Source organism: Lissotriton helveticus, chromosome 7 (genome assembly GCF_964261635.1).
Source record: "Lissotriton helveticus chromosome 7, aLisHel1.1, whole genome shotgun sequence".
NCBI classification, from domain to species: domain Eukaryota; kingdom Metazoa; phylum Chordata; class Amphibia; order Caudata; family Salamandridae; genus Lissotriton; species Lissotriton helveticus.
Window position 1 is genome coordinate 1,965,044,964 of NC_136068.1, and position 26,021 is coordinate 1,965,070,984.

The window sequence follows — 26,021 nt, forward strand, 5'->3', positions numbered from 1 at the left end:
GGACGGGTTCCCTAAGCAAGCGCCAGGATGCCCTTTGGGTGACAGGTTTGCGCTATATAAGTACACCTACATTTACATTTACATTTACATGGTCAGATCAGAAAGAGAAGAAAAACGCCTTGGTTTGCCAAGACGCGGGTCTCCTCAGGCAATGATTGTCCATAGCGAGATTCCAATCCTTCGTTTCGACCACTCCTTTGGGCATCTGAGTCGCCGATGCGCCCTACGTGTCGGGCGGCAATTTGTCATGGTGGGCCTCAGCTAGGCCTACCAGTGCTAGGGGTTCGCCCTTCTCTGCACAAAGTCCTTAAACCAATAGGAAGAAGTTGGCACAGACACTGCAATACAAAACAAAGTACTTTATTAACCTCAAGAGGTGGAACTACATTCACACAACACCCTTCGGTAGTGTATGAAGTAGGACACTGAACAGAAGGAACATGCTCCTTTTATACCCACACAGGGGCTCAGAAGTGGGCGGTACAAGTATAGAAGAGAAGGGTTACATACATAAAAGGTCATACAGAAATGCACAGTCGTCAACAGTAGGGTGGAGCTAGCAGTTTGCTGACTCCGGTAAGAATAACCTGACATTGACAAACTAGAACAGGTGTATGAACAGTTACAGTCTCCTCTGCGCATGTGCAGAGTAGCAGAGCCTAAATGTAGTCTGTCTATAAGCAGAGTGCAAGAATAAACAACAGCAAGGTAGGACAGAGCACATGGTAAGGACATGGCACACAAGATGGCTGCCGAATACAAGATGGCTTCAGCTAAATGCTAACCCTGATCGCTGCCAATTTACAACAACATTGCAATTTTGCTTTCAAGTTGGCAAGTCCATGGCTGTAAGGGTTGGTGAGTGGGTGACTGAATGTCTATATGAGTGAGTGGGTGGGTGTGTAAATGGGAGGCTGTATGGGTGAGTGATTGGCTGTTTGAGTGGGTGTTTGATTAAGTGAGTTGGTGTGCGTGGTTGTATTAGAGAGTAAGTGTCTGTGTGAATTGCTACATGGGAGAGTGAGCATATATGAGAGTGCTTGTATGGATTTGTGAATAGGTATGTAAGAGTTGCGTGGGTATAAGAGTGAGAGGCTGTGTTGAGAGACTGTAACCGTGAATGAGTGGGGCTGTGAGTCTCTGTATGGGTAAATAAATGGGTGTGTGAGTAGCTGTATGGGAGAGTGTAGGGCTATGTGAGTAGCTGTTTGGGTAAGTGACTGATTATATGAGTAGCTGTATGAGTGAGTGAGTGGTTGTGTGAGTGGCTGTTTGAGTGAGTGGATATGTGAGTGGTACTATGAAACAGTGTGCGGTTGTGTGAGTACTTGCATCTATGAATGGGTATGTGAGTGGTTGTGTGGGTGAATTAGTGGGTGTATGATAGGTGGTTTGGAGGTGTGAGTGGGTGTGTGAGCGCGTCTGTGGATGATGTCATAAGTGATGTCATTTGAGATGTCATCAGTGATGTCACTGACCACATCATGATTGATGTAATATGCGAGGTCATAAACAGTGCATTGCTGGCCCTTTAGTTAAAGTTAAGTCAGCTAACTATAACTGTTGCATTTTACTGGTTTTGTTCCAGTGAAATCTGAGCCTAGCTATAATGTCCCTGTAACCTTTGGATTTTTCAGTGAATTTTGAAGCTTTTTTAAATTCTATTTCCTAACTATAACATCACTGTAACCTTTGTTTTTTAAGAGAATAACTAGAATAGTATTTCCTAAATGTAACCACTAAGCTTTGACAGTGAGTGTGTGATTGAGTGCACACGTGTGTCAGTAGGTCGAGAGTGGGTGTGTGAATGTCTGGGTAGGTCTGTTAATGCGTGTGGGTGAGTGTGTAAGCGGGTCTGTCAGTGGGTGTATGAATGGGTTTGTGAGTGAGCACATGAGTCTCTGAGTAGATCTATGAGTAGATATGTCAGTTTATGAGTGGGTCTGTGGCTGGATGAGTGAGAATCAAATGAGTCTGAGAGATGGTGCATGGGTGGATTTGTGAGTGAGTACATGATTCTCTGAGTGGATCAGTGAGTAAATGTGCAAGTCTCTGAGTGGGTCTGTGACTGGATGAGTGAGTGTCTGAGTGGGTGCATGAGTGTCAGAGTGGGACTGTGAGTCAGTACATGAGAGTCTGACAGGGTCTGTGAGTAGGAGCATAAGTGTATTTGAAGGTCTGTTAGTGGATGGATGAGTCTGAGTGAATGAGTGAGTGTCTGAGTGGATATGTGAGAAAGTGTGAGTCTGAGTAGGTCTGTGAGTGGGTGAGTGAGAATCTGGGTGGGTCAGTCAGTAGGTGGGTGGCTCTGTGTGGATTTGTAAGTGGCTGCATGAGTCGCTGAGTGGGTCTGTTAATGGAAATGATGAGTGGGAATGTGAGTGGTTTGATGAGTGTCTGAGTGGGTCTGTGAGTGGGTATGTGAGTGTCCCCATAGATATGTAAGTTTCTGAGTGGGTCTTTGAGTGGATATATGAGGATGAACATGGGTGTGTGAATGAGTCTCAGAGTGTCTAAGTCTGTGAACGTCTCTCAGTGGGTCTGAGAGTGGGTGAATGAGTGCTTAAATGGTTCTCTGAAAATGGGTGCATGAGTTCTGACTGTGTCTGTCAGTGGGTGTGTGAGTCTCTGAGAGGGTCTGTGAGTGAACGTATGAGTAGGTGCATGAGTGAACGAGGAGGTCTGTCAGTAGGTACACAATAAAGAAAGAAAGGAGGCGCATGGAAACAGGTCCTTGTGCCAGCTTCCCCGGTGACCGTTCTCCTGTCCATCTGGCCTGCAGTCCCCTACCCTCGGCTGCATTTGGATTCGTGTCTCCTCCACTTATTTTCTGCCTGTTTTTCGGCCCCTTCTCTCCTCTCTCCTTCCCTCTTTTTTGCCTGCTTCTGCTTGTTCTACCCGTTAATTTGCCTCTTTCTGCTTGTCCCTGACCTTCATTCTGCCTCTTGCGGCTCATTTCTGACTTTTATTTTGCCTCTTGCTGCTCTAGTGTGACTTCTATTTTGGCTCTTTCTGCTAATTTCTGACCTTTACTCTGCCTCTTGCTACTGCTTTGTGACCTATATTCTGCATCTTTTGCTGTCTTCTGACCTTTATTCTGCCTCTTTCTGCTCTTTTCTGACCTTTGCTTTCATGTGGCTCTAAAATCACTGCTGTGCCGGTCCTGGCTCCTCGCCTTGTATGCTGCCGCAGCGATCCAGTGCTCTTAGTGCCCACAGTTAGAGAAATGGATCGGGGAACCAGAATCAGCGACACCCACTGCCAGGCCCCTCCGCCGCTGCTCTGGCCCTGTGCAATCCCAAACTTGAGGCCGCTGCTCTGCCTCTGATCACAGGCCAGCTGTCTCCCGGGCTCGGCATCCTTCGTGGGGCTGCCAATCTCCAGCAGCTGCCCCAGACAGGATTCTGGCCCGGTGTAGGCTATAGACAGCCCAAGCGTGCTATTTTCTCAGTCGGCTGGAGGGAGAGACGAGGGGACACGTCTCACCTTGCCGCCACCCAGGCCACGCCCTCTCCCCTTTTCTCTTTCAAATGTATTTGTGAGAATGACCGCCAACAGTTCCTGGTTGAAATGTTGCCAGCCAATCAGATTTAAGCACAGGGACTGAAGGATCCCCAGAGGAACATGTCCCTATAAATATAAATATGTTTTTTTTAAATATCTTCAAAAGTGCAGAACAGATTTACACAAATTAATAATACGAGTTCTTTCTGCACCAAGAGCTACCTTTCTTCCAAATATGGTAGAATTCCATCCAGCGGTTCAGGTTGTAGTCATGTCTAAATATCTCTATAGAAATTAACTTTGGAAAAGCCCTTTTTTACCCCCCCTTTTTTTCTGCCCAAGGTTAACGGGTTACTCCAAAACTTTCCAACAACAACAATCACCAACACACTTTTTAAAAACAATTTCATGAAGATTTGTCAACCGGCGCCAAAGATACAGGCCAGTCCTAAAATGCTTTTCAATGGAAATATAATCCTAACAATGACTACCTACTGGAGACTGTCAGTAAGTAATATATAGCATAAGGCCTGGCCCTGGGGATGGGGCCCTCGTGCCATAATAAGGCTAAGGAAGCAAGGCCACTTGGGTCCACTCCCTTCATAAAACCAAAAAACACACCAAAAAACGCCCTCAGCAAGTCTCTGGAAGCTGTCCCCCTCTCACCACCACTCTTTAAACAAGCCTCCTGGTGCACTTCTAGATGGGGGATGAAGCCCCCATGACTCCTTAGGGTCCTTTGGGGGCAACTACTCATCCTGTTACCTCCAGTAAGTCCCACACAGCAGGATTACTGGGAGGTCTTTGGAAGCCCGCCCCCTTTCTCCAACACTCTGGAAATGCACCTCCTTTCACACTACTGGTTGGGGGATGCAGTTTCTATGGATGCTGGGGGTCCTTGGGGTGCAGAAACCCACTCTTTTACTTCCAGTAAGTCCCACACAGCAGAACTGTTGAGAGGTCTTCGGAGGTCATGTCTCCTTTCTCCACCACTCTGCAAACGCATCTCCTGGTGCACTACTGATTGGGAGGTGAAGTCCCCTTGGATGCTGAGGGTCCTTGAGAGCCAAAAAGCCATTTTACAACCAGTAACTTCCACAAAGTGGGACTGTTCAGAGGTCTTCTGAGGCCATTCCCCATTTTTCCACCATTCTGCAAATGTACCTCCCGGTGCACTACTGGTTGGGGGATTGAGTCTCCTTGGCTGCTGAGGTCATTGGGGAGAACAACCCCTCCTGTAACCTCCAGTAAGTTCCACTCAGTGAGATTGCTGAGAAGTCTTCAGAGGCCACACCCCCTTTCTTCACCACTCTGTAAACATGTATACTACTCAAAAAAACATAGAAATTGACTTACAAACCAAAGGTTACAGGGACATTATAGTTAGGCTCAGATTTCACTGGTACAAAATCAGTGAAATTCAGCTGTTATAGGTACCAGATCTAACTAAAATGTATGCCCCCAAAATGCACTGCTTATGACCTCACAAATTATATCACTGATGACATCCTTGATGCCATCTCAAATAATGTCACTGACATCCTCCACAGACCCACTCACAAACTCGAGAATTGCAATCTGTATTGCTAAATTCGTCCTTTAACATATTTAGTTTGGATCCGAAAGGTTGGCTGATGTGGCACAGAAGTGCTGATTCATACCAACGTCGTTTTCTGGGTTTAGCTAATGGCTTTACACAAGTCAGAACCGATCCCCGTTTTGAATCTGACCATTCTGTCACCACTTATTCAGTAGGCAAATTATGTCAGAATTGGCTCAAACATTCTACCTTGGCTTCAGTTAAACTACATCTATCTAAGCTGACTGAGGATGTTGATTTAAATGATTTTATGAAAGGCCCGGTTAGTGGTAGATCGAAAAGGTGTATACACGCGGTTTATAATGAAATCTGGATGACATCACATATTGAGGCGGCTAAATGCCTTAGAGCTATTGATCAAGCTAATTTAGAAAAGGTGCTTGCAGTTGTAGATAATAGCATTAACATGCTTTCTTCCCACATTTACACCTTGGATAATATTGTGTCTTCTGTTGTTGATATTGTGCAAGATGAAGTGTCTGTGTTATACCATGGTCAAAATCAATTGCGTTCCATTATGCAATTTGCATGGACCCTGCAGACGCTTAAGGCTGGAAAAGTGCCTCGGAATTACATGAATGTCTCCTCTCTCTTTGCCCCTTTTAATTTGACTGACAAGCAGCGCTTACTTTCAATGAGAGATGCATCTTTTTCCATGTTACACATTGAAAGATTGGAGTCTTTACCGTTCTCTGTGGCAGAAACCACTGCAGCAACGTGGCTTATCCACGGGTTAATCACATTACCATTTGCTTTGTTTAAATTTACAAATTGTATGCGATATATTGCAAAAGGCAGATACGAACCACTGGGTAGTTCATATCTCCATGAAACCTGGTCGCTTCCTTTTACTTACAGATGCCTTAAAGATGGGCGGGAAGTTTATCTAAAAGGTGAAGAGTGCACAGAATCACCAGATCACTCATTAATGTGTAGACATATACAATTACATGGTTCTTGCAACCAAGAACGGCCGAATTTAGCCTGAGTTTTGAAAGGTGCTCCCGTTCCCGCAATCGTCCCCAGTTTCACATTACTGGCAAACGGCAGTTATTTACTTTTAAATAATAAGGATTGTTGTGGGTTAATTAGAGGTATTGCTTATGTGGTTACAGTGTCTGAATGTGTGGTTTGCTGCAAAAATGTTTTGTATCCTCCTCCACATGGAAACTCGGATGTTTCCATCTGGCCGCGGATTCCAAACTTGACGGCAGAGTTCAATGGTATGAGTAGAAAGGAGCCCTTTTGTCCCAAAAAGAAGTGGCCCTGAGTTCAGCTCGTGAAACATTTGTCCTTCACGTAGCCAACACCCGCACAGAGGTGCAGGCGTTATTAAATACTGACCTGCCATTGCATTTCAGTGAACTGATTCATTCAATCTTTAACGTGTCCTCCACTTCTGGCCTCGCACACTTTTTTAAGATAGTTAGCAGCGGTCTTGTGACTTCATTTGAAAAGATATTTGGAGTCATTCCTGCTTTCTTCCATTCAATATTTTCAAGCTTATTTGGTGGATTTCCTGTGTTGCTGGCGCTGGCGGCAGGCGTTCTGGTGATATTTTGTTTTATTAAAAACGGATGCCCATTCTGTGTACACGACTGGCACTGTTTCGCAACAGGATGCTTGAATACTATGGCACGCTGCCGCTCGCCACCTTAAGCGCAGCATATGGATTATCGTTTCGATTTTCCTATTTCACATGTGTCCAGCCCGTGTTTCATTGCCTGAGCTGCGATCTCGAGTGGGCCCTTGATTTGTGTCTCTGCAAGATGGTGTCTCCTGATGTGGATTTTAATCAACTGATGAGTCCCTTAGTTGCTCATGAGCTGTTTTGTTCTGACGAAAGGATTATGGCCTTGGCAGCGATGCATGGACTAATGGGTCGTTGGAATATACTCGCAGCGGCGCAAGATTTCTTGGCACAAAGCTTTATTGAGAACCCACCGAGTTGTCCTCTGATGTTGCTAGAGGCTCCGGTACTTCCCGCTATTAAATTGGATGGCCAAACTGTTTTCGGATGATAACAGTGAGTTCCTGCTGGAGGCTATTGCTGCTTATTTTGCATAGTCAGTCCTGGGCTGAGGGCATTCATGGCCTTTAATGACATTACGTTATTCGTTATATTTTTTTTGATAATTATGGAAAAGTTTTTGCCACCCAGGCCTATTGACTTGAGTAAGTGTCATGATGAACCAATTTCGCTCTTGGGCTACTGAAAGAAATATTTCTAGCTTTCCTAAATTTAACTTGGCTGATCGTTCTTGAACTCTGCTTTCATGATGTGCCCCTTGCCTTATCTTATCTTATCCGTGCTCGGATCATGGGGGGATGTCATATAGTTATTCATTGCCTAGTGCCTATTGCCCAGGGCGACTGACCCTGGAATCTGGGGACCACGGTTCGATCCCCGGCTCCGGCGGCAGGCTAGCCCAGCACCATGTGACTCTGGGCAATAGCTCGCTTAATCTTCCCGACGGCCCCCAGCGCCTAGAGACCCTTACGGGTGATTGTGCGCTTTACAAATGTGGACTTTACCTATATGCTGTGTTAAGTTAGCATGAGCTTATTAAATGTTTAAACGCCATTTTACCTTTTGCTGCTTCTGCACACGACACATAATTGGTGTTTTAGCTTTCAGCCTAGTTGAGCGGTTTGATTTACATGAGAATATTATGTTATTGCTCTGATATCAGCTTTGCTTGGTAAACTGAGTCTGTACAGTGAGTGCTGAAGCCTTCAAGGATAACTCGACACAGTGTTGTTGTGAGGTCTGATCTTCATACCTTCCTAGACATAACATACATGCAGCGGCAGCCAATTTGTGGGTTTAGGCACGTTTTATATTGCTCCACACAGAGCACAATAGACACTTGATGGTGCTTCGCATGCAGAGAGCTGGTGGAAGATGATGTGATCCCTTACCACTAGGATCTTGAGGTATGGGGCCGCCCTGCTAAAACCCAAAGAGACCATCTTAGATATAATATGATATACTAGATAGGCAGGGTGAGAATTAGGTGTTGTTAAGCCCTATTCATTTCAGCATTTTAGCATGTTGTCACCTTTTGTATTCTATGGACTACTAACTATGCAGATAACTTTGCTTCTTATAATACGTTTGCTTGTATTATCTAAGATACTGCGTTTGAGAACACTGCATTAGAAAATAAACATTTCAAACGTGCACGCGTCCTCATTTACTCCTTGTTTTGGATTGAAATGATTGTATAACGAAAGAGTGTTCATGTGTTCCACGTGACCTGAGGTATTCTAAGTTCATGACCAATGAGACACTGTAGCTAGCTCGGTAGGGGATTTTGGGTACTAAGGTGAGTTTTGGCACACCCTAATTCACTGAGGTTCCAAGTCTCTATGCACAGTTCTGTAGGAGAACGGAATCCCTGCTACAATATGTGTGGCTAATGTTCCTCAAGTCCAGGCCTAGAACTGGAATCCACAATTCAATGCTCCTCACATTGAGCTACTGAAAAGCTAAAAACTATGTTGAAAGGGAGCTGATTTTCTTGCAGTTTTAAAGCACTGGGGAAATAGTTGAATATAATAGTTACTAAATAACACTAGAGAAAAAGCACTAAGTTAGATTTTGAAGGAATTCTCCAAACACCAATGCTTTTGGTTTTAAATTATACTTTGCTGGCTGCTTTAAATGTTATAAGTTCTCATATACCAATTTATGAGTGGACCTTGATTTCATTGGGTGATTTAATGACCTTTCAATTTGTAATCTGTTCTTTTTAATTTGATGCCACTCACCTAATATGTGTATTTGGTACGTTTAAGTATCTACACTAAAGACATTGTATTATTTCTGTTGCTGCATGTATTTAAAGATACTTTACTATTGTTAGATATGGGGGTCTCTAGATGGCACGGGCTTGCACCTTTGTCCCAGTAGGGACCCTTCATCCTAGTCAGGATGAGTTACACTCCTAAAATAACCCCTGCTCACCCCCTTGATAGCTTGGCACGAGCAGTCAGGCTTATCTTGGAGGCAGTGTGTAAATCATTTGCACATAACCAACAGTAATACAGTGGAAGCACTACAAAAGGACACCACACCAATTTAGAACAAGCATTAGGAATGCATTAGGGCTTGGGTTTGTTTTAAGTTAGAGATAATGGCATTGTAAATGGCAATGTGTGTTAGGCACTCTGCACCGCCACTCTGCACGCCACTCTGCACCGCCACTCTGCACTCTGCACCGCCACTCTGCACCGCCACTCTGCACTCTGCACCGCCACTCTGCACCGCCACTCTGCACCGCCACTCTGCACCGCCACTCTGCACCGCCACTCTGCACCGCCACTCTGCACCGCCACTCTGCACCGCCACTCTGCACCGCCACTCTGCACCGCCACTCTGCACCGCCACTCTGCACTCTGCACCGCCACTCTGCACCGCCACTCTGCACCACTGCACCGCCACTCTGCACTCTGCACCCTGCACCGCCACTCTGCACCGCCACTCTGCACCCTGCACCGCCACTCTGCACCGCCACTCTGCACCGCCACTCTGCACCGCCACTCTGCACCGCCACTCTGCACCGCCACTCTGCACCCTGCACCGCCACTCTGCACCGCCGCACTGCCACTCTGCACCGCCACTCTGCACCGCCGCACCGCCACTCTGCACCGCCACTCTGCACCGCCACTCTGCACCGCCACTCTGCACCGCCACTCTGCACCACCGCACTGCCACTCTGCACCGCCACTCTGCACCACCACTCTGCACTCTGCACTGCCACTCTGCACCACGGAACTGCCACTCTGCACTGCCACTCTGCACCACGGAACTGCCACTCTGCACTGCCACTATGAACCACGGAACTGCCACTCTGCACTGCCACTATGAACCACGGAACTGCCACTCTGCACCGCCACTCTGCACCGCCACTCTGCACCGCCACCGCCACTCTGCACCGCCACTCTGCACCGCCACTCTGCACCACCGCACTGCCACTCTGCACCACCGCACTGCCACTCTGCACCAAAGCACTGCCACTCTGCACCGCCACTCTGCACCGCCACTCTGCACCGCCACTCTGCACCGCCACTCTGCACCGCCACTCTGCACCGCCACTCTGCACCGCCACACTGCACCACCGGCACTGCCACTCTGCACCGCCACTCTGCACCACCGCACTGCCACTCTGCACCACTGCACCGCCACTCTGCACCGCCGCACTGCACCACCGCACTGCACCACCGCACTGCCACTCTGCACTGCCATTCTGCACCACCGCACTGCCACTCTGCACCACTGCACCGCCACTCTGCACCTCTGCACCGCCACTCTGCACCGCCACTCTGCACCGCCACTCTGCTCCGCCACTCTGCTCCGCCACTCTGCTCCGCCACTCTGCACCGCCACTCTGCACCGCCACTCTGCACCGCCACTCTGCACCGCCACTCTGCACCGCCACTCTGCACTGCCACTCTGCACCGCCACTCTGCACCGCCACTCTGCACCGCCACTCTGCACCGCCACTCTGCACCGCCACTCTGCACTCTGCACCGCCACTCTGCACTGCCACTCTGCACCACCGCACCGCCACTCTGCACCGCCACTCTGCACCACCGCACTGCCACTCTGCACCGCCACTCTGCACCACCGCACTGCCACCCTGCACCGCCACCCTGCACCGCCACTCTGCACCGCCACTCTGCACCGCCACTCTGCACCGCCACTCTGCACCACCGCACTGCCACTCTTCACCGCCGCACCGCCACTCTGCACCGCCACTCTGCACCGCCACTCTGCACCGCCACTCTGCACCGCCACTCTGCACCGCCACTCTGCACCGCCACTCTGCACCGCCACTCTGCACCGCCACTCTGCACCACTGCACCGCCACTCTGCACCGCCACTCTGCACCACTGCACTGCCACTCTGCACCGCCACTCTGCACTGCCACTCTGCACCACTGCACCACCACTCTGCACCGCCACTCTGCACCGCCACTCTGCACCCTGCACCGCCACTCTGCACCGCCACTCTGCACCCTGCACCGCCACTCTGCACCGCCACTCTGCACCGCCACTCTGCACCCTGCACCGCCACTCTGCACCGCCACTCTGCACCGCCGCACTGCCACTCTGCACCGCCACTCTGCACCGCCGCACCGCCACTCTGCACCGCCACTCTGCACCGCCACTCTGCACCGCCACTCTGCACCGCCACTCTGCACCGCCACTCTGCACCGCCACTCTGCACCACCGCACTGCCACTCTGCACCGCCACTCTGCACCACCACTCTGCACTCTGCACTGCCACTCTGCACCACGGAACTGCCACTCTGCACTGCCACTCTGCACCACGGAACTGCCACTCTGCACTGCCACTCTGCACCACGGAACTGCCACTCTGCACTGCCACTCTGCACCACGGAACTGCCACTCTGCACCGCCACTCTGCACCGCCACTCTGCACCGCCACTCTGCACCGCCACCACCACTCTGCACCGCCACTCTGCACTCTGCACCGCCACTCTGCACCGCCGCACTGCACTCTGCACCGCCACTCTGCACCACCGCACTGCCACTCTGCACCACCGCACTGCCACTCTGCACCATCGCACTGCCACTCTGCACCACCGCACTGCCACTCTGCACCAAAGCACTGCCACTCTGCACCAAAGCACTGCCACTCTGCACCAAAGCACTGCCACTCTGCACCAAAGCACTGCCACTCTGCACCAAAGCACTGCCACTCTGCACCGCCACTCTGCACCGCCACTCTGCACCGCCGCACTGCACCGCCGCACTGCACTGCCACTCTGCACCGCCACTCTGCACCGCCACTCTGCACCACCGCACTGCCACTCTGCACCACTGCACCGCCACTCTGCACCACCGCACTGCACCACCGCACTGCCACTCTGCACTGCCACTCTGCACCACCGCACTGCCACTCTGCACCACTGCACCGCCACTCTGCACCGCCACTCTGCACCGCCACTCTGCACCACTGCACCTCTGCACCGCCACTCTGCACCGCCACTCTGCACCGCCACTCTGCACCGCCACTCTGCACCGCCACTCTGCTCCGCCACTCTGCTCCACCACTCTGCTCCGCCACTCTGCTCCACCACTCTGCACTCTGCACCGCCACTCTGCACCGCCACTCTGCACCGCCACTCTGCACCGCCACTCTGCACCGCCACTCTGCACCGCCACTCTGCACCGCCACTCTGCACCGCCACTCTGCACCGCCACTCTGCACCGCCACTCTGCACCGCCACTCTGCACTCTGCACCGCCACTCTGCACCGCCACTCTGCACCGCCACTCTGCACCACCGCACCGCCACTCTGCACCACCACTCTGCACCGCCACTCTGCACCGCCACACTGCCACTCTGCACCGCCACTGCCACTCTGCACCGCCACTCTGCACCGCCACTGCCACTCTGCACCGCCACTCTGCACCACCACTCTGCACCACCGCACTGCCACTCTGCACCGCCGCACTGCCACTCTGCACCGCCACTCTGCACCGCCACTCTGCACCGCCACTCTGCACCACCACTCTGCACCACCGCACTGCCACTCTGCACCGCCGCACTGCCACTCTGCACCGCCACTCTGCACCGCCACTCTGCACCGCCACTCTGCACCGCCACTCTGCACCGCCACTCTGCACCGCCACTCTGCACCGCCACTCTGCACCGCCACTCTGCACCACCGCACTGCCACTCTGCACCACGGAACTGCCACTCTGCACTGCCACTCTGCACCACCACTCTGCACTCTGCACCGCCACTCTGCACCGCCACTCTGCACTGCACCGCCACTCTGCACCGCCCTCTGCACCGCCCTCTGCACCGCCCTCTGCACCGCCACTCTGCACCACCGCACTGCCACTCTGCACCGCCACTCTGCACTCTGCACCGCCACTCTGCACCGCCACTCTGCACCGCCACTCTGCACCGCCACTCTGCACCGCCACTCTGCACCGCCACTCTGCACCGCCACTCTGCACCGCCACTCTGCACCGCCACTCTGCACCGCCACTCTGCACCGCCACTCTGCACCGCCACTCTGCACCGCCATGAAAAGCGCACTCTTTACCTCTTACTGAACTCGCCACCTGTTGAAATGAGTGAATGTTCAATATCATCCGAGATTGCACTTTCCCACTTATTTTTATCGCAGCTAAGAGTGACAGTCAAATATACAGCTGGTACCGTGTTCTTCCCTCTTTATTCCACTTACCATGTCAGCCACTTAAATAAACAAACTGGCAAGCCAGCCCGAAGCACCCACCACGTCGACCCTGAAGTATCACCTCACATCAGTGCTCTAAAACAAACTCGCTTTACATTCCGTGTTCAAACAACGAGGTGCAAGCTAGCTGAAAACTGTAAACCTTTTATTCCAAACAAACATTTTAAATTTCGGTAAAAGCATTTCAGCTATTCAAACATTGAAATTAGCCGAGTAAACCTGAATGGACTGCCGTGCGCTAAAGGTAAATGTTAAACGCGCGCATGATACATGCAATGCAATGGTGAACGCGCTCGCACCATCTGGATTGCATTACACGGGCACTCTGACAGCTCCTAATTAAGATTAATCACTCTGCCGTGCTTGTTCGCGCACAGAATATGCCACATCGGGCACGCGTAAATTACTTACAGCCTATCACGTCAACGCTACTAAATACACAGCACAGCGAAGACGAATCACTACGCAGATGCCATAACAACCTAAGGAATGTGCCAGCCGGAGCCCTTTCTGCATTTTTTTTGTTTTTGAACGCATAAGTCCTCGGGAAGCTCCGCCCCCCACTTCGTGGAGGCGGAGGCCCGAGCCCTAAAAATGGACAATATTTTTAAATACAAGACCATAAACGAGAAGAATCCACAATACAGTACTTAAAAATATACAGTTATCAAAATACACTTTAAAAATAGTTCCTTGATGTCGATAGTTCCATCCAGGGCTATCACAGCGTTGTGAGCAAACAAATCCAAACATTTCAGGCTGGTCGCGGCATCGCAGACCAGCTACAGTGTCGGGAAGACCCACAAACAGTACTTGTTAGAGATGCAGGGCGCCGAGGCTCTTGAAGTCACTCATGTTGTTGGTCGAGCTCCTTTCTGTTGGGCTCAGGAGCACCGGGGTGAGCAGGCGTCGGGTGCTGCAATGCAGCGGTGCGCCATGCGGTGCCCTCAGGTCGCGGTGCGAGCAGGGGCTCAGTGGTGGCATCAGATGGCATAGTCGGTGAGACCAGGGTCGCGGTGCGAGGTGAAGGCAGTGCTCGTCACGGTGCTGGCAGGTCAAGGTGCAAGCAGCAGCATCGTCGTTGCTGAAGCGCTGTCATCAGCTGACGACCGGAAGTTGATGGTGCCGTCGTTGGTAGGCTGATGCTGCTGTGCAGGATGAGGGTGGTGCGTCGTGTAACTTTACGAGTGGTGCCCTTGAACCACGGTGCAAGCAGCAGTGTCGATTTCGGCATGGAGCGGCGGCGTCGGGGAGACTAAGGCGTCATCAATGAGAGCAGGGTCGCAGTGCGGTATTGCTGTTGTGCTCTCTGCAGTGCCCGGGCTTCCATGTGAAGAGGCGGTGCATAGTGCTGTGCCCACAGGCCGCGGTGCGAGCAGCGGCTCAATGGCGGCATCAGCAGGCATCTTCGGTGAGACCAAGGTTGTGGGGCGGTGTAGCAACGGTGCCTTCAGGACACGGAGTTGGCAGAGGTGTTGTGGACATCGTTGAGTTGCTTCTCTTCAGAAGCATCACAAAACACACAGTCCTCAGTGCTGAGGGCGGAAGAGCTTGAAGTCTTTGCTGTTCCTTAGACTTCTTGTACAAGGGGCAAGCTCTACCTCAAGCCCTTGGAGAAACTCACAAATGTAGATTGCAGAAAGTTCAGGCCAGTCCTTTCACTGCCCAAGACAGAAGCAGCCACTGCAGGCCAACAAAGCAAAGCACACAGCACAGTGGTAGTCCCTCCTCACAGCTTCTCCAGCTCTTCTTCTTGGCAGTCTTATCGATCCAAAAGTGTTCTAAAGTTCAGGGGTCTGGGCCCCAGTATTTGAATCCAAATATCCTTTGATCCACTAGGCGGAGGGTGTCTGTGCCCGGCCAGAACCAGTTCCACCTTCTCTGCTGTGATTTCCCGGCAGGAGGTGGGGACGGCATTCTCAGAGGCAGACCAGGCCCTTTGAGATGCAAGGAAATCTCCTCCCTCTTCCCCCAACGCAACCCAGGTCTATTCAGGCCTTTCCCGACCTACCAATACTATCGGGAGCCACCCTTGCTTCATAGCCATCTGTGGTCCAGAACCCAGACAGGCAATCCACATTCCAGCAGAGGCACACGGAATGACTGACCAAGAAAATACCGACATCCTAAAAGTGGTATTTTCAAACACACAATGTAAAAATCACCCTTACTAAAAGATGCATTGTTAGATTCTGAGTTGAGGCATACTACATTGTATATTCCCACCTAGTTCCCAGGGCCCGTTATGTTTATAAGATGTTATAAACAAACTTCCTATTCTGTCCTATGGGGAACAGGTAGCCTTGCAATAGTAAAAAACGAAATGGGCTGTAATTCACTATCAGGACATGCCAGACACACAAGGGCATGCCCTACCTTTCACATACACTGCACCCTGCCCACAGGGGTACTTTGGGCCTACCTTAAAATGCCTGACATGTAAGACAAGGGAAGGTTAGGGACTATTCAGTGTGTGCACGGGCCAAGTCGACATGACAGTTACAAACTGCGCGCAGACTCTGCAATGGCAGGTCTGAGATACCTTTTCACGTGGGTGGCACAATCCATGCTGCAGGCCCACGCGTAGCATTTGGTTCCCAGGCCCTGGCACACTCATTGCACGTTACTAGGGACTGACAAGAAACCCAAATAGCCAATCATGGACACACCAATTCAAAAAATACTTTACCACAGGAGCACTTGCACTTTACCACTGATCAGCAGTTCAAAAATTGCGCAGAAACACTATGCCAGCAAAAACAGAGTCAAAACCGGGAGGGCAAAGAAAGCAGAAACTCAGGGAAAACACGCCAAGAGATGCCAAGTCTAACAACTATTCAGAGACAAGTACCTGGAATTGCAGGCAGGCGTGTAATTGTGAACTGAGAACATACAAATGACCCACCTGATGCTATGATAACAAGGACTTTTCCATTTGGTTCCAAACAACTGCTGTAAAATTCCAAAGTTTGGGAGGCATCTTTCACATAATAAAGCATCTAAAATAAAAAGAAATATCATGAACACTGAAATAAAGTCACAACAAACATTGTAAAATGTCCAACTTGTTCATGTTTTTTTCTATTAATATAGGAGGCAATATGAAATTCACCTAGGTGTAGACTGATGGGAGCATATTATCAAGCCCCTATCGCCAGCACAACAGCACTGTTTTTGACGTGTGGCGGCGATAGGGTCAGTGCACTATTATCAAGGCCGCACTAAGCTGCTTAACTTGGCTTAAAGCCACGCTAAGTGGCGTAACGCTGCCTTGATAGTAGGGGCCCTTTCACGCTAAACTTAGCATGAAAGGGGGCGTGCAGTGGGTGCTCTGGTGGGTGTTCCACCGCAACACATCTTTGAAGTCATTGCTGCTACCTATTATCAAGTTTGACGATAATAGTTGGCAGCGCGAACTTAAGACCAGAAAAATCCTGGTCTTAAGGTGGCGAAACGAGGAGAAATGCTTTATTTCTTATCCTTTTTGCGTTTTTCATGTGTGCCGCCTTGTGCAGCACACATGGAACAATCTAAATGCATTAGTTTTTTCATGGACAGGAAGGTGTTCCTTCCTGTACGCGAACAAACCATTTTTCAAAATGCCATTTTCTAACTTCCACATGTGCTGCACGAAGCCGCACACATGGAAGTTAGAAAATGGCATTTTAGGTTTGTTTATGTGCAGGAAGGAACTCCTTCCTGAACATAAACAAACCTCCCTGCTCGCAGACACCCTTGCACTCTGATGCAAGGGTGCCTGCACTGGTGCTAAGTTGTGTAATTTAGCGCCATCGTAGGGGGAAACGCCAGGCTGCACCATATCCTTGTAAATATGGTGCAGCCTGTTGTTTCCGAACTGGTGGAGGGAGGAGTTAAGCCAAGACGGCTAATGCCTCTCTCCACCACTTCCTGGGTAATATGCCCCATATTTTTCATTTGCATAGTCTGTACTGCAGTTCCTTTAGAGTGTTTTGTGTTGCATCTTCACAATGTCATTTAACCCGTTGGCTGCTGCCGTTGGCCGCAGCCTTTGGCCATTGGCCGACGGCAGCACTACCTCGCTAGTGCTCCCGTCGGCCAATGGCCGACGCGACCGCGCCCGTTTTTTAAAATGGCCACACTGCCGCAAAAAAGCGGAAGCACCCAACGGGTTAAAACTGACTTAAATTATTGCTATCCGTTCAGTACAAGGCATAAGGATCTATTTTTCTCGCTACAATGAACAATAGACTTAAGACCTGATTCACAAAGGTAAACTTGTACTTTTGTGTAAGTTTATGATTTTTTGCAATTCAAAGAGGAACTTTACGAGTATTATCATTATGACTGCAGAGTCTGCACTCTCCTGGCGGAGACTCTGCACATAAACATATAGGCAGTAGTAGAGATAATACTCATGAAATTAAAAGAAATCGTAAACTTACTCAAAAGTGTAAGTTTACCTTTGTGAATCAGAGCCACAGCGTCGTATTTATGTCACCTAAAGATCTACATTATAAAAGTAGTTGTAATTAAGCCTTGTGAAAAAGTGAAATGTTTACATCAATATAATGTCAATTATGATCAATGTAGGTCTCGTTCTTTTCCATTTGCAATATGCTCTCTGGCAAAATCCCCAGCATACAAATCTTTACAAAATGATCCAACTATCACCTCTGCCTTCTCTGCACTGGACCAAACAAGGCCTTGGAGCTTAAAGTTCAAATGCCACTTGTCAATGATAGAAGAATTCAGACAGTGACCAAAGATGAACATGAGAATGAGAGACATCTCAAAAGTGATAGGATGGTAACTCAGATAACTCTTTCCAAAGAAGCACTGACTTGGCTTAACCGCATGCGTGCGGCAGCTTTTTTCACGCTGTGCGGCGTTTTTCGAAAAGCCGCGTTACATGACAAGCTGAGCTCGTCATGAGCATGTGAGCCGCGCAACTCATGACGAGTTCAGCTCGTCATGAGCGTGGAAGGGGTTAAGAAACGGGTGGATTTATAAGTAATCCTGATGCATGACCAGAAATACCCAAAAATATGTGGAATTCAACATAATATCACTATTGATTGTAGAAAGGGTGTCTTGCCTACAGCACTATGAAGCTGCTGGTCCAATACACATGGTAGCATATTTTGAAAATTTTCAGGGACCTATGGTACACTTTTCTCCTTCTTTGTGTCCGTTCACATGCATACGCATTCGGCATGCATTATTCTTTTTTTCCCATTTTGTTTGCATCACAATAAAAAAAAAATCAACAATTCTGTGACTTTAAGCAATGCTGATTTGTTTTCAGCAAAGACTTGACAATCAATGTGCAACAAATCCGCATTTGTAAGTTTTACAAGAACTCTGGGTGAAGATACTTGCAAAAATATATCATTAGCTCAGAAGATTTTGGCTGAGCTAAATATTTAAGTGTACTGTGGAGAAGTGTGGCTCACTGGTTAGAGCGGCAGACTCTGAAGCAGAGGTCAGGCCCGGGACTAGGGTTCAAGTCCCGACGCGGCAGGGTCTTGGGCTCAATGTCCGCGGACTCAATAATTCTCGCCTCGGCGCCTACTCTAATCATGGGTCCCACGCTGCAACTCTGGGCAATAGCTTGCTTAATCTCCACAACAGCCCCTACAACACTGGGATGCCTGGCTTCACCTTGGGGGTGCCCAGGAGGGGCATCTCACATGGAGAGCCAGGAAGGGTTCCACAGCGTTATACAGCGCCGGGACGCCCCATTGTGGCAGCTGTGCGCTTTACAAAATAGACTACATTTACATTTAGAAAATACACTACATTTACATTTACATACCTGCATAATGTTTCAGATTCCCTAAAATACTACATGCGTTTAAGAGAACACCTTACAACTGCATATTTATATCAGGCAGGCAAGGTACACATTTATGCATATTTAAGAAGGAAACTCAATGTTCACAATTACTTGAAAAACTGCTCCGCATCCCACTTCGACTCTCCAAGAGAGATGTAACTATACCTGTATCATATGAATGAAGTCATATTTTTTCTGCTCATGACTCCCCTTCATTTCACTTTCAAATTCAGCTGAGGTCTTATTATGCCAGGTAAAGTTCACATTTCTTAGAATTGATGTTCTAGCAATGAGCTCTGAAACAAAAAAAGTATAGCTATCCAAATTGTTATAATTTTATTTTTACAGTACAGTATGCAGCCATTTGTTGAAAAGATAGTAAACATATATAACTTCATCAAATCTTCCAAGTGTTGAGCCACTTTTAACAGGTGCGTATTCTAAATTTATTCCACTGATGAAAAAATTAAACAAACAAAACAATGACAGGAAAATGTAACAGGAAGAGATCTTTTAATCATGTGATGTAAAATAAGAGAAAGAACATGTAAGAAAATGAATTATTAACTGGAGTGAATGGTAGACCACTGCAAGTAATACATTCACTAACCTGTAAAGTTCGAGCAAAGGGTTTAGTCATTTAAACCTAAGGATATCCTCTGGTAGCTATGGCACAGTGCAGGCAAGCTTAACGTGAGGTACTGGGTTTTTCAGAACCGGTACTGAACCGGTAACCCAGCGGTGCCAGGGACAACACCCAAAGACCTCGAGTACTTTCCTGATTCAGACCACAGAAACTCAGAGTCTTCTATATGAAGTCAAAGATCGAATTTATTGGCTGCAACCAAGTAACAGGCATCCTAGAAGTACAACAACACGGTGTGTATATTCTCAGGAGACTGCTCAATCTTACAAACCCAGGTTTCTCCTTTTATACGAAATATTATGCTTTAGGCAAACATTCCTTACATTTTAGTATACCATTCACATGTTTTTACTACAAAGAAAAAGCAGAGTCATGATGATAAGCCCATATTTCAGTTTGTCCAGCCCACAACAAATTACCCGGCAAGGCCCAACATTCTCATCAGATATCGGTGTACCCCCAATAAAACCGGGCACCTCCTCATCATAAAGCAAGTAAGAGAGAAAAGAGCAGGGGCAGGTGTGAGCAAGATTCGGCAGGGTGTGTGTGCGATGAAAAGGTTTTATGGCATGTTGTGCCTTGATGCTATCTCGTTCGGCCACTGGGAGAGGAACTGACCAAATAGGTTTGGCCTTGGGCAATGGTTCCAGCTTGCCCAGGTCGCAGAAAAGTCAATTAAGGTGTGCGTGTCCTTTGGAATCGAATTTGGCTTAATTCGTCTGCCTATGTGAGGGCAACTCACAAAATGGCTGCCGTGCACAAAATGGAACCCAAGGGTTCAGAACGAAAATGCCGATTTCGGGGTGAAATCGTTACTCGAACATGATGAAAATGCTTGTACATAGTGTACTAGCCATTCTCGGTCTTTTGATACCAAATTCGTCATGCTACGACAAAGTTTTTTTACACGAGTCCAGAATTTTCAGAACCACAAACCCTCCTTTTGCCCTTACATAGGCAATTAACCTATCCTCATGCTAATCTGAGTCCAGGTCTATATTCCTAAAGTCATTGAGATGTTGCTGTAACATCATTCTAGTACTTAGTTTGTCACTTGATACAGGTTTCCTTACACATGATGTAGCACAGAGGCCACATATTGCAGGAGCACACTGCATGCACAGACAGAACAGGAAAAGAATGGCTAAGACCATCCCAATGACCATCAGAATTTTCCATCCCCAGGCGGATATCAATTCCCAGAACCATCCCATTAACGACCAATTTCCTTTATCCACATGAATAGATTCGGAAATCTTATGTAGTTTGGAGATGGCCTGGTACACTGTTGGAGCGTTATCTGGAATGAAAACACAGCAACTCGATTGGATCAATTTACATACCCCACCTCGGTCTGCAAGTATGACATCTAATGCGACCCTGTTCTGAAGGGTCATAAGACGATCCGACTGGAGCTCAGCAGTCAAGTTACTAAGGGCAACGGCAGTTTCAATTACGGTGGACTCAACCACCCTTGTCAATTGCCTTATGTTCCTGCTGTTAACCATGGGTCCCCAGAATGGCAGAAAACCCTTTACGAAGTCCCCAAATTCTTGTCCTGCAGTGTCTTCTTTACTCAAAACACCCCTAACTACCCTTGTCTTGTGGTAATCTGCTGCTGCTGTGTAGGTGGGAGGCAACAGGAACGAAACAAAACATGTGCCTGAAAAGTCAGGGGGCAACCATGTATAGGCTCTATCATGGCAGATGAAATATGGACCCTTAGCTGCTAAGAACGAGGGGGAAGTCTGAGACCCAAAAACATACGTTTCCATACAGACACTTTTCCCTAACTGAGCTCTGGGATTCTTGCCAGTACCTTGCAGACACAGGTGGCCCTGATGGGGTACAATCCAAATCGGGGAAGATCTTTAACTTGCTGCTTCACACTCAGAGTAGCTCCATATCCGGTCACGTTCCATCCTATATATGCAAGTGTCTCATCTTCCGGGGTAGTTTCATAAGAAATCTCTTCCTTAATCATGTTGACTATACCCTTAACTAGAGCACTATTCTTGGGATTTTCTTTTACAGAACGTAGGGGGTGGACTTCAAGTGCGTAGATGAACATTGTTCTGTATGCCCACACAGAACCATTGTGGCTGAAAGGCAGGACCAGATAAGGGATACCTTTATCCGTGGTGTGAGGCATAAGACCACACACCCAACAGTTAGTCGTGTTCATTACTAGTTGGTGTTGGTGCAAAAGCTGAACGAAGGAGTTATTAATAAACTCTAACCTTCTAGCGGATTCGTGTTCAGGAAGGGGCTGAAAAGAATGAGAGGAAACAGTAGAAAGAGGCGGTGTAGGCGATGTAGTGGGTGCAAATGTTACTCGAAAAGAGAATAAAACATATCCTATTAAAAACATCATCACACTGAATAACATAAAAATGCACAATATCAAAAAGCTTTTCTTTGTCTTCATTTTACATATTCTGCTTTTAAAGTTTGTTTCTTTGGCAGGTCTCTCCATCTCGAAAAACTCCATCCTCTCTAAAGTGCTGCTCGCGATGGTAGGTTGTTTCTGCTAAGGAATGCTTCTGTCAGTGTAGGGCAACTCCCTTAGACCAACCAGAACTGTCGACCTAACATCGTCAGCTGCACCCCAAAGACTTTGGGCAATCGCGACCTTAGCAGCGGAACCCGGATGGCGGTTCGAAAAACAAAAATAAGCAAGTTTCTCAGATGGGAGAGCTGCGCTTTCCAAAATAGCGAGAGCAAAACTCTTTTATTTGTCCATAGGTCTCGGCCTCAAATTATAGCGCTTCTTCCCAGGTACTGTCTGGTCCTGAAACAGGAGTTCAGGCTCTGTAGTGTCCAATCGAACTGACGGTGATACAGCTGTTTGCAAAATATTGTCACTCTCTTTTTCAGTAAGTGTTCCTTTTACACGTGCATCACTGAAAGGCAGAAAACGTGGCACAGTTTCAGTCTCTGAGTCGGCGGAACCCTCCTGGACCCACCGGTCATATGGCAGAGGCAAAGGGATCCGCTTGCAGTGGATCCCGTGGATCCAGTTTTTCTTCCCCTCCACTCGAACGGCTGATCTTGTTGAGAGAAGAACGAGATGCGGTCCGGTCCACCTCGGCTGATCGTTCTTTGTTCGCTGGAAGTTATTTACTAGAACCCAGGATCCAGGGTCGATGGGATGACCTGGAGTTTCAGAGACCGGAGGCAGGGTGTCATGGACCTGTTGGTGTAAAACATGCAATGTAGCCGTCAATTCGTACAAATAGTCAAGCAAAACAGGGTGTTCGATTTCACTGAACTTTGTGGGCCTTGGCACTCCCCATATGTTGGCCGGGCGGCCAAAAACGATCTCATAAGGACTAAGTCCCACTCGCGAATGTACAGTCATTCTGGTGGATAGGAGTGCTAAGGGCAGAGCGTCAGGCCATTTAAGACCAGTGCTCGCTTGAATTTTGGCTAGTTTTAACTTTAGCGTGCCATTATAGCATTCTACTAGTCCAGCTGATCTTGGGTGATTTGCAGTGTGAAACTTCTGATGAATGCCTAGCCCTTCGCATACTTTCTTCATCACTCGAACCACAAATTCACTCCCATTGTTACTCCAGACCATTCTCGGCATTCCAAATCTAGGGAAGAACTCTTTCACAAGGGCTTTCGCTGTGGACAAGGCAGTATTGTCCTTTAGGGGATATGCTTCTACCTATCTTGAGAAGGCACAAACAACAACGAGTACGTATTTTAAGTTGTTGCACCTCTCCATTGTGGATGAAATCTAGCTGCAAAACCTCGAACGGATACGTAGGAGGCGCAAAATGACCAGCTGGAGTTGGGGTTCCCCTACCAGGATTGTATTTCAGACACACCATGCAATTCTTGACGACATGCTCTGCACACTGGGGAATCCCAGCATTTTGCCATACTGGAGCCAACAACTTACAAATCCCTTTCACGCTGATATGAGCCATTCCATGAGCCATTGTAACCACTGCAAGCACGTACGCATCGGGTAACAACCATCTCTGATGCTCTGACAATTCAACCCAACAACCATTTGCATCCATTCTACCCGTACTTTCTCTCCACATGTTCAACTCTTTCTCTGTAGCCTCAGCTTGAATAGACTTCACACTCTCTATCGTGTCTTCACACATTCCAACATCACCAACCCATCTTGCAGGGCCTGCAACATACATTCGGCTCATAACATTCCTTGCTGTTTCTTTTGCGATTTCGTCAGCAAATGCATTTCCACGACCAACATCATCAGTCACTTTCTTGTGAGCACTACATTTCACAATCGCAACCTGCAGAGGCAAGGTCAGTGATTCAAGAAGCTCATTCACCAACTGACCATGCTGTATCTTAGCTCCATGCGAAGTCAGGAACCCACGTTCTTTCCACAATCGTCCAAAACTGTGAGCCACTCCAAACGCATACTGGCTGTCGGTGTAGATGGTCACTTTCATTCCTTTCGACAACACACATGCTCGTGTAGATGCAATCATCTCTGCTGCTTGAGCTGAATTATGTGGGATACGTGCAGCTTCAACAATCGTATGCAAAGTCGTGACAGCATATGCTGCAGTCGTATCACCATTCGGAAGCTTGAAGCATGAACCATCCACCCATAAGATACCACCACATTCAGCAAGAGGAGTATCCTGGAGGTCTATTCTCTCTTTTGTTTCTTCTTCTGTTCTAAGAAAACAATCATGCTGTTCTGAAGCATCTAATTCCTCTACAATCGGCAACAACGTAGCTGGGTTAAGAGTGTTGCATCTTTTTATGTGCACATGACTCGCTAACAATGTCAACTCGTAACCTGACAATCGAGCACTAGCTAAGTGCTGTGTCTTGGTTCTGTTTAACAACGTGTCCACTGCATGTGGAACCATTACAATTAACGTATTATTCATCACTAAACCAGCAGACTGTCGAATAGAAACAGCTGCTGCCGCTGTTGCTCTTAAACAACTCGGCAATGCTTTAGCTACCGGATCCAAAGTCGACGAAAAATATGCACATGGACGCTGCTTGTCTCGAAACAACTGTGTCAACACTGACAATGCACAACCTTCTTTCTCATGGACATACAATGTAAAGGGCTTACTGTAGTTGGGGGTACCCAACACAGGAGTCGAACATAATGCTGTGCGTAATTCAGAAAAACTTTTCTGACACTCTTCAGACCAAGGAACGGGATTCGGTGTATCTTTACACGTTAATGCCACCAAAGGTTTGGCCAACAAGGAAAAATTTGGTATCCATTGTCTACAGTACGATGTAATACCCAAGAAAGCACACACTTCTCTCTGTGTTCTTGGCACACTCAATTTTGCTATTGCCTGAATTCTTTCTGGGGTCAGTTTCCTTCCCTCCTTCGATAAGAGATGATCTAAGTAGGTCACTTCTTGTCGACAATATTGCAATTTTGAGAGAGACACTTCGTGATGCAAATCACACAAATGACGCAACAAAGACAGCGTGGCTTCTTTACAGATTTCCTCAGTATCTGCAGCAACAAGCAAATTATCAACATACTGAATGAGGGTAGCTCCATCACGTAAAACAATCGTATCATGCTGTGTTTTTAAGGCTTGACTGTATATTGATGGACTTTCACAGTAGCCCTGGGGAGCGCGCTTAAAGCGGAAGCTTCGACCTCCTAAACTGAAGCCAAAAATATCCCTACTCTCCTCAGCAATCGGGATGCTGAAGAAAGCATTCTTCAAGTCAATCACCGAAAACCAAGTGGCAGAAGCTGGAATCATAGTCAATAGGGCAGTAATGTCAGGAACAACTGGAAATTGTGGCACAACTATTTTATCTCTCTAAGATCAATCACAAACCTGTAAACAGGTGGCTGAGAAGGGTCAGTTTGCTTCAAAACAGGCAGAACAGGACTATTGCAAACGTTGCCTCTTGTCTCTTCAATCACATCTTTTTCAATCAGATCATAAATGATCGCTAACAACGCTTTTTCACCTTCACTAGAAATTTTGTATTGGGGAATTCGTGGCATTCTAACATTGGCTTTCAATGTTACAACATATGGTGGTATTTCCAAGAGACCCACATCATTAGGACCAGTAGCCCAAAGAATGTTAGGAAGAAACAACAATTCTGTCGGAAGTTTGTCCTTCGACAAATACATTCGAGAAACCACTTTCTTACCCAGTGTAAGTTGTTCTCCTGAAGGAGAACAGTACAAAGTCGTGTACAATCTTTTTAACAG

General features: G+C 48.1%; 1 protein-coding gene across 3 annotated transcripts in view; it reads right to left on the minus strand.

Annotated features, from left to right (window-relative positions):
- The window catches only part of LOC144770987 (histamine N-methyltransferase A-like), a 333,433-nt gene that overhangs the window by 29,448 nt on the left and 277,964 nt on the right, over positions 1-26,021 (minus strand). For all 3 annotated transcript variants that reach the window (XM_078655856.1, XM_078655858.1, XM_078655857.1), the window contains 2 exons: positions 19,333-19,463; positions 16,255-16,348 (listed from right to left, as the gene is read on the minus strand). In XM_078655856.1, coding sequence (XP_078511982.1) covers positions 16,255-16,348; positions 19,333-19,463 — 225 coding nt within the window. The remainder of the gene's footprint in view (positions 1-16,254; positions 16,349-19,332; positions 19,464-26,021) is intronic.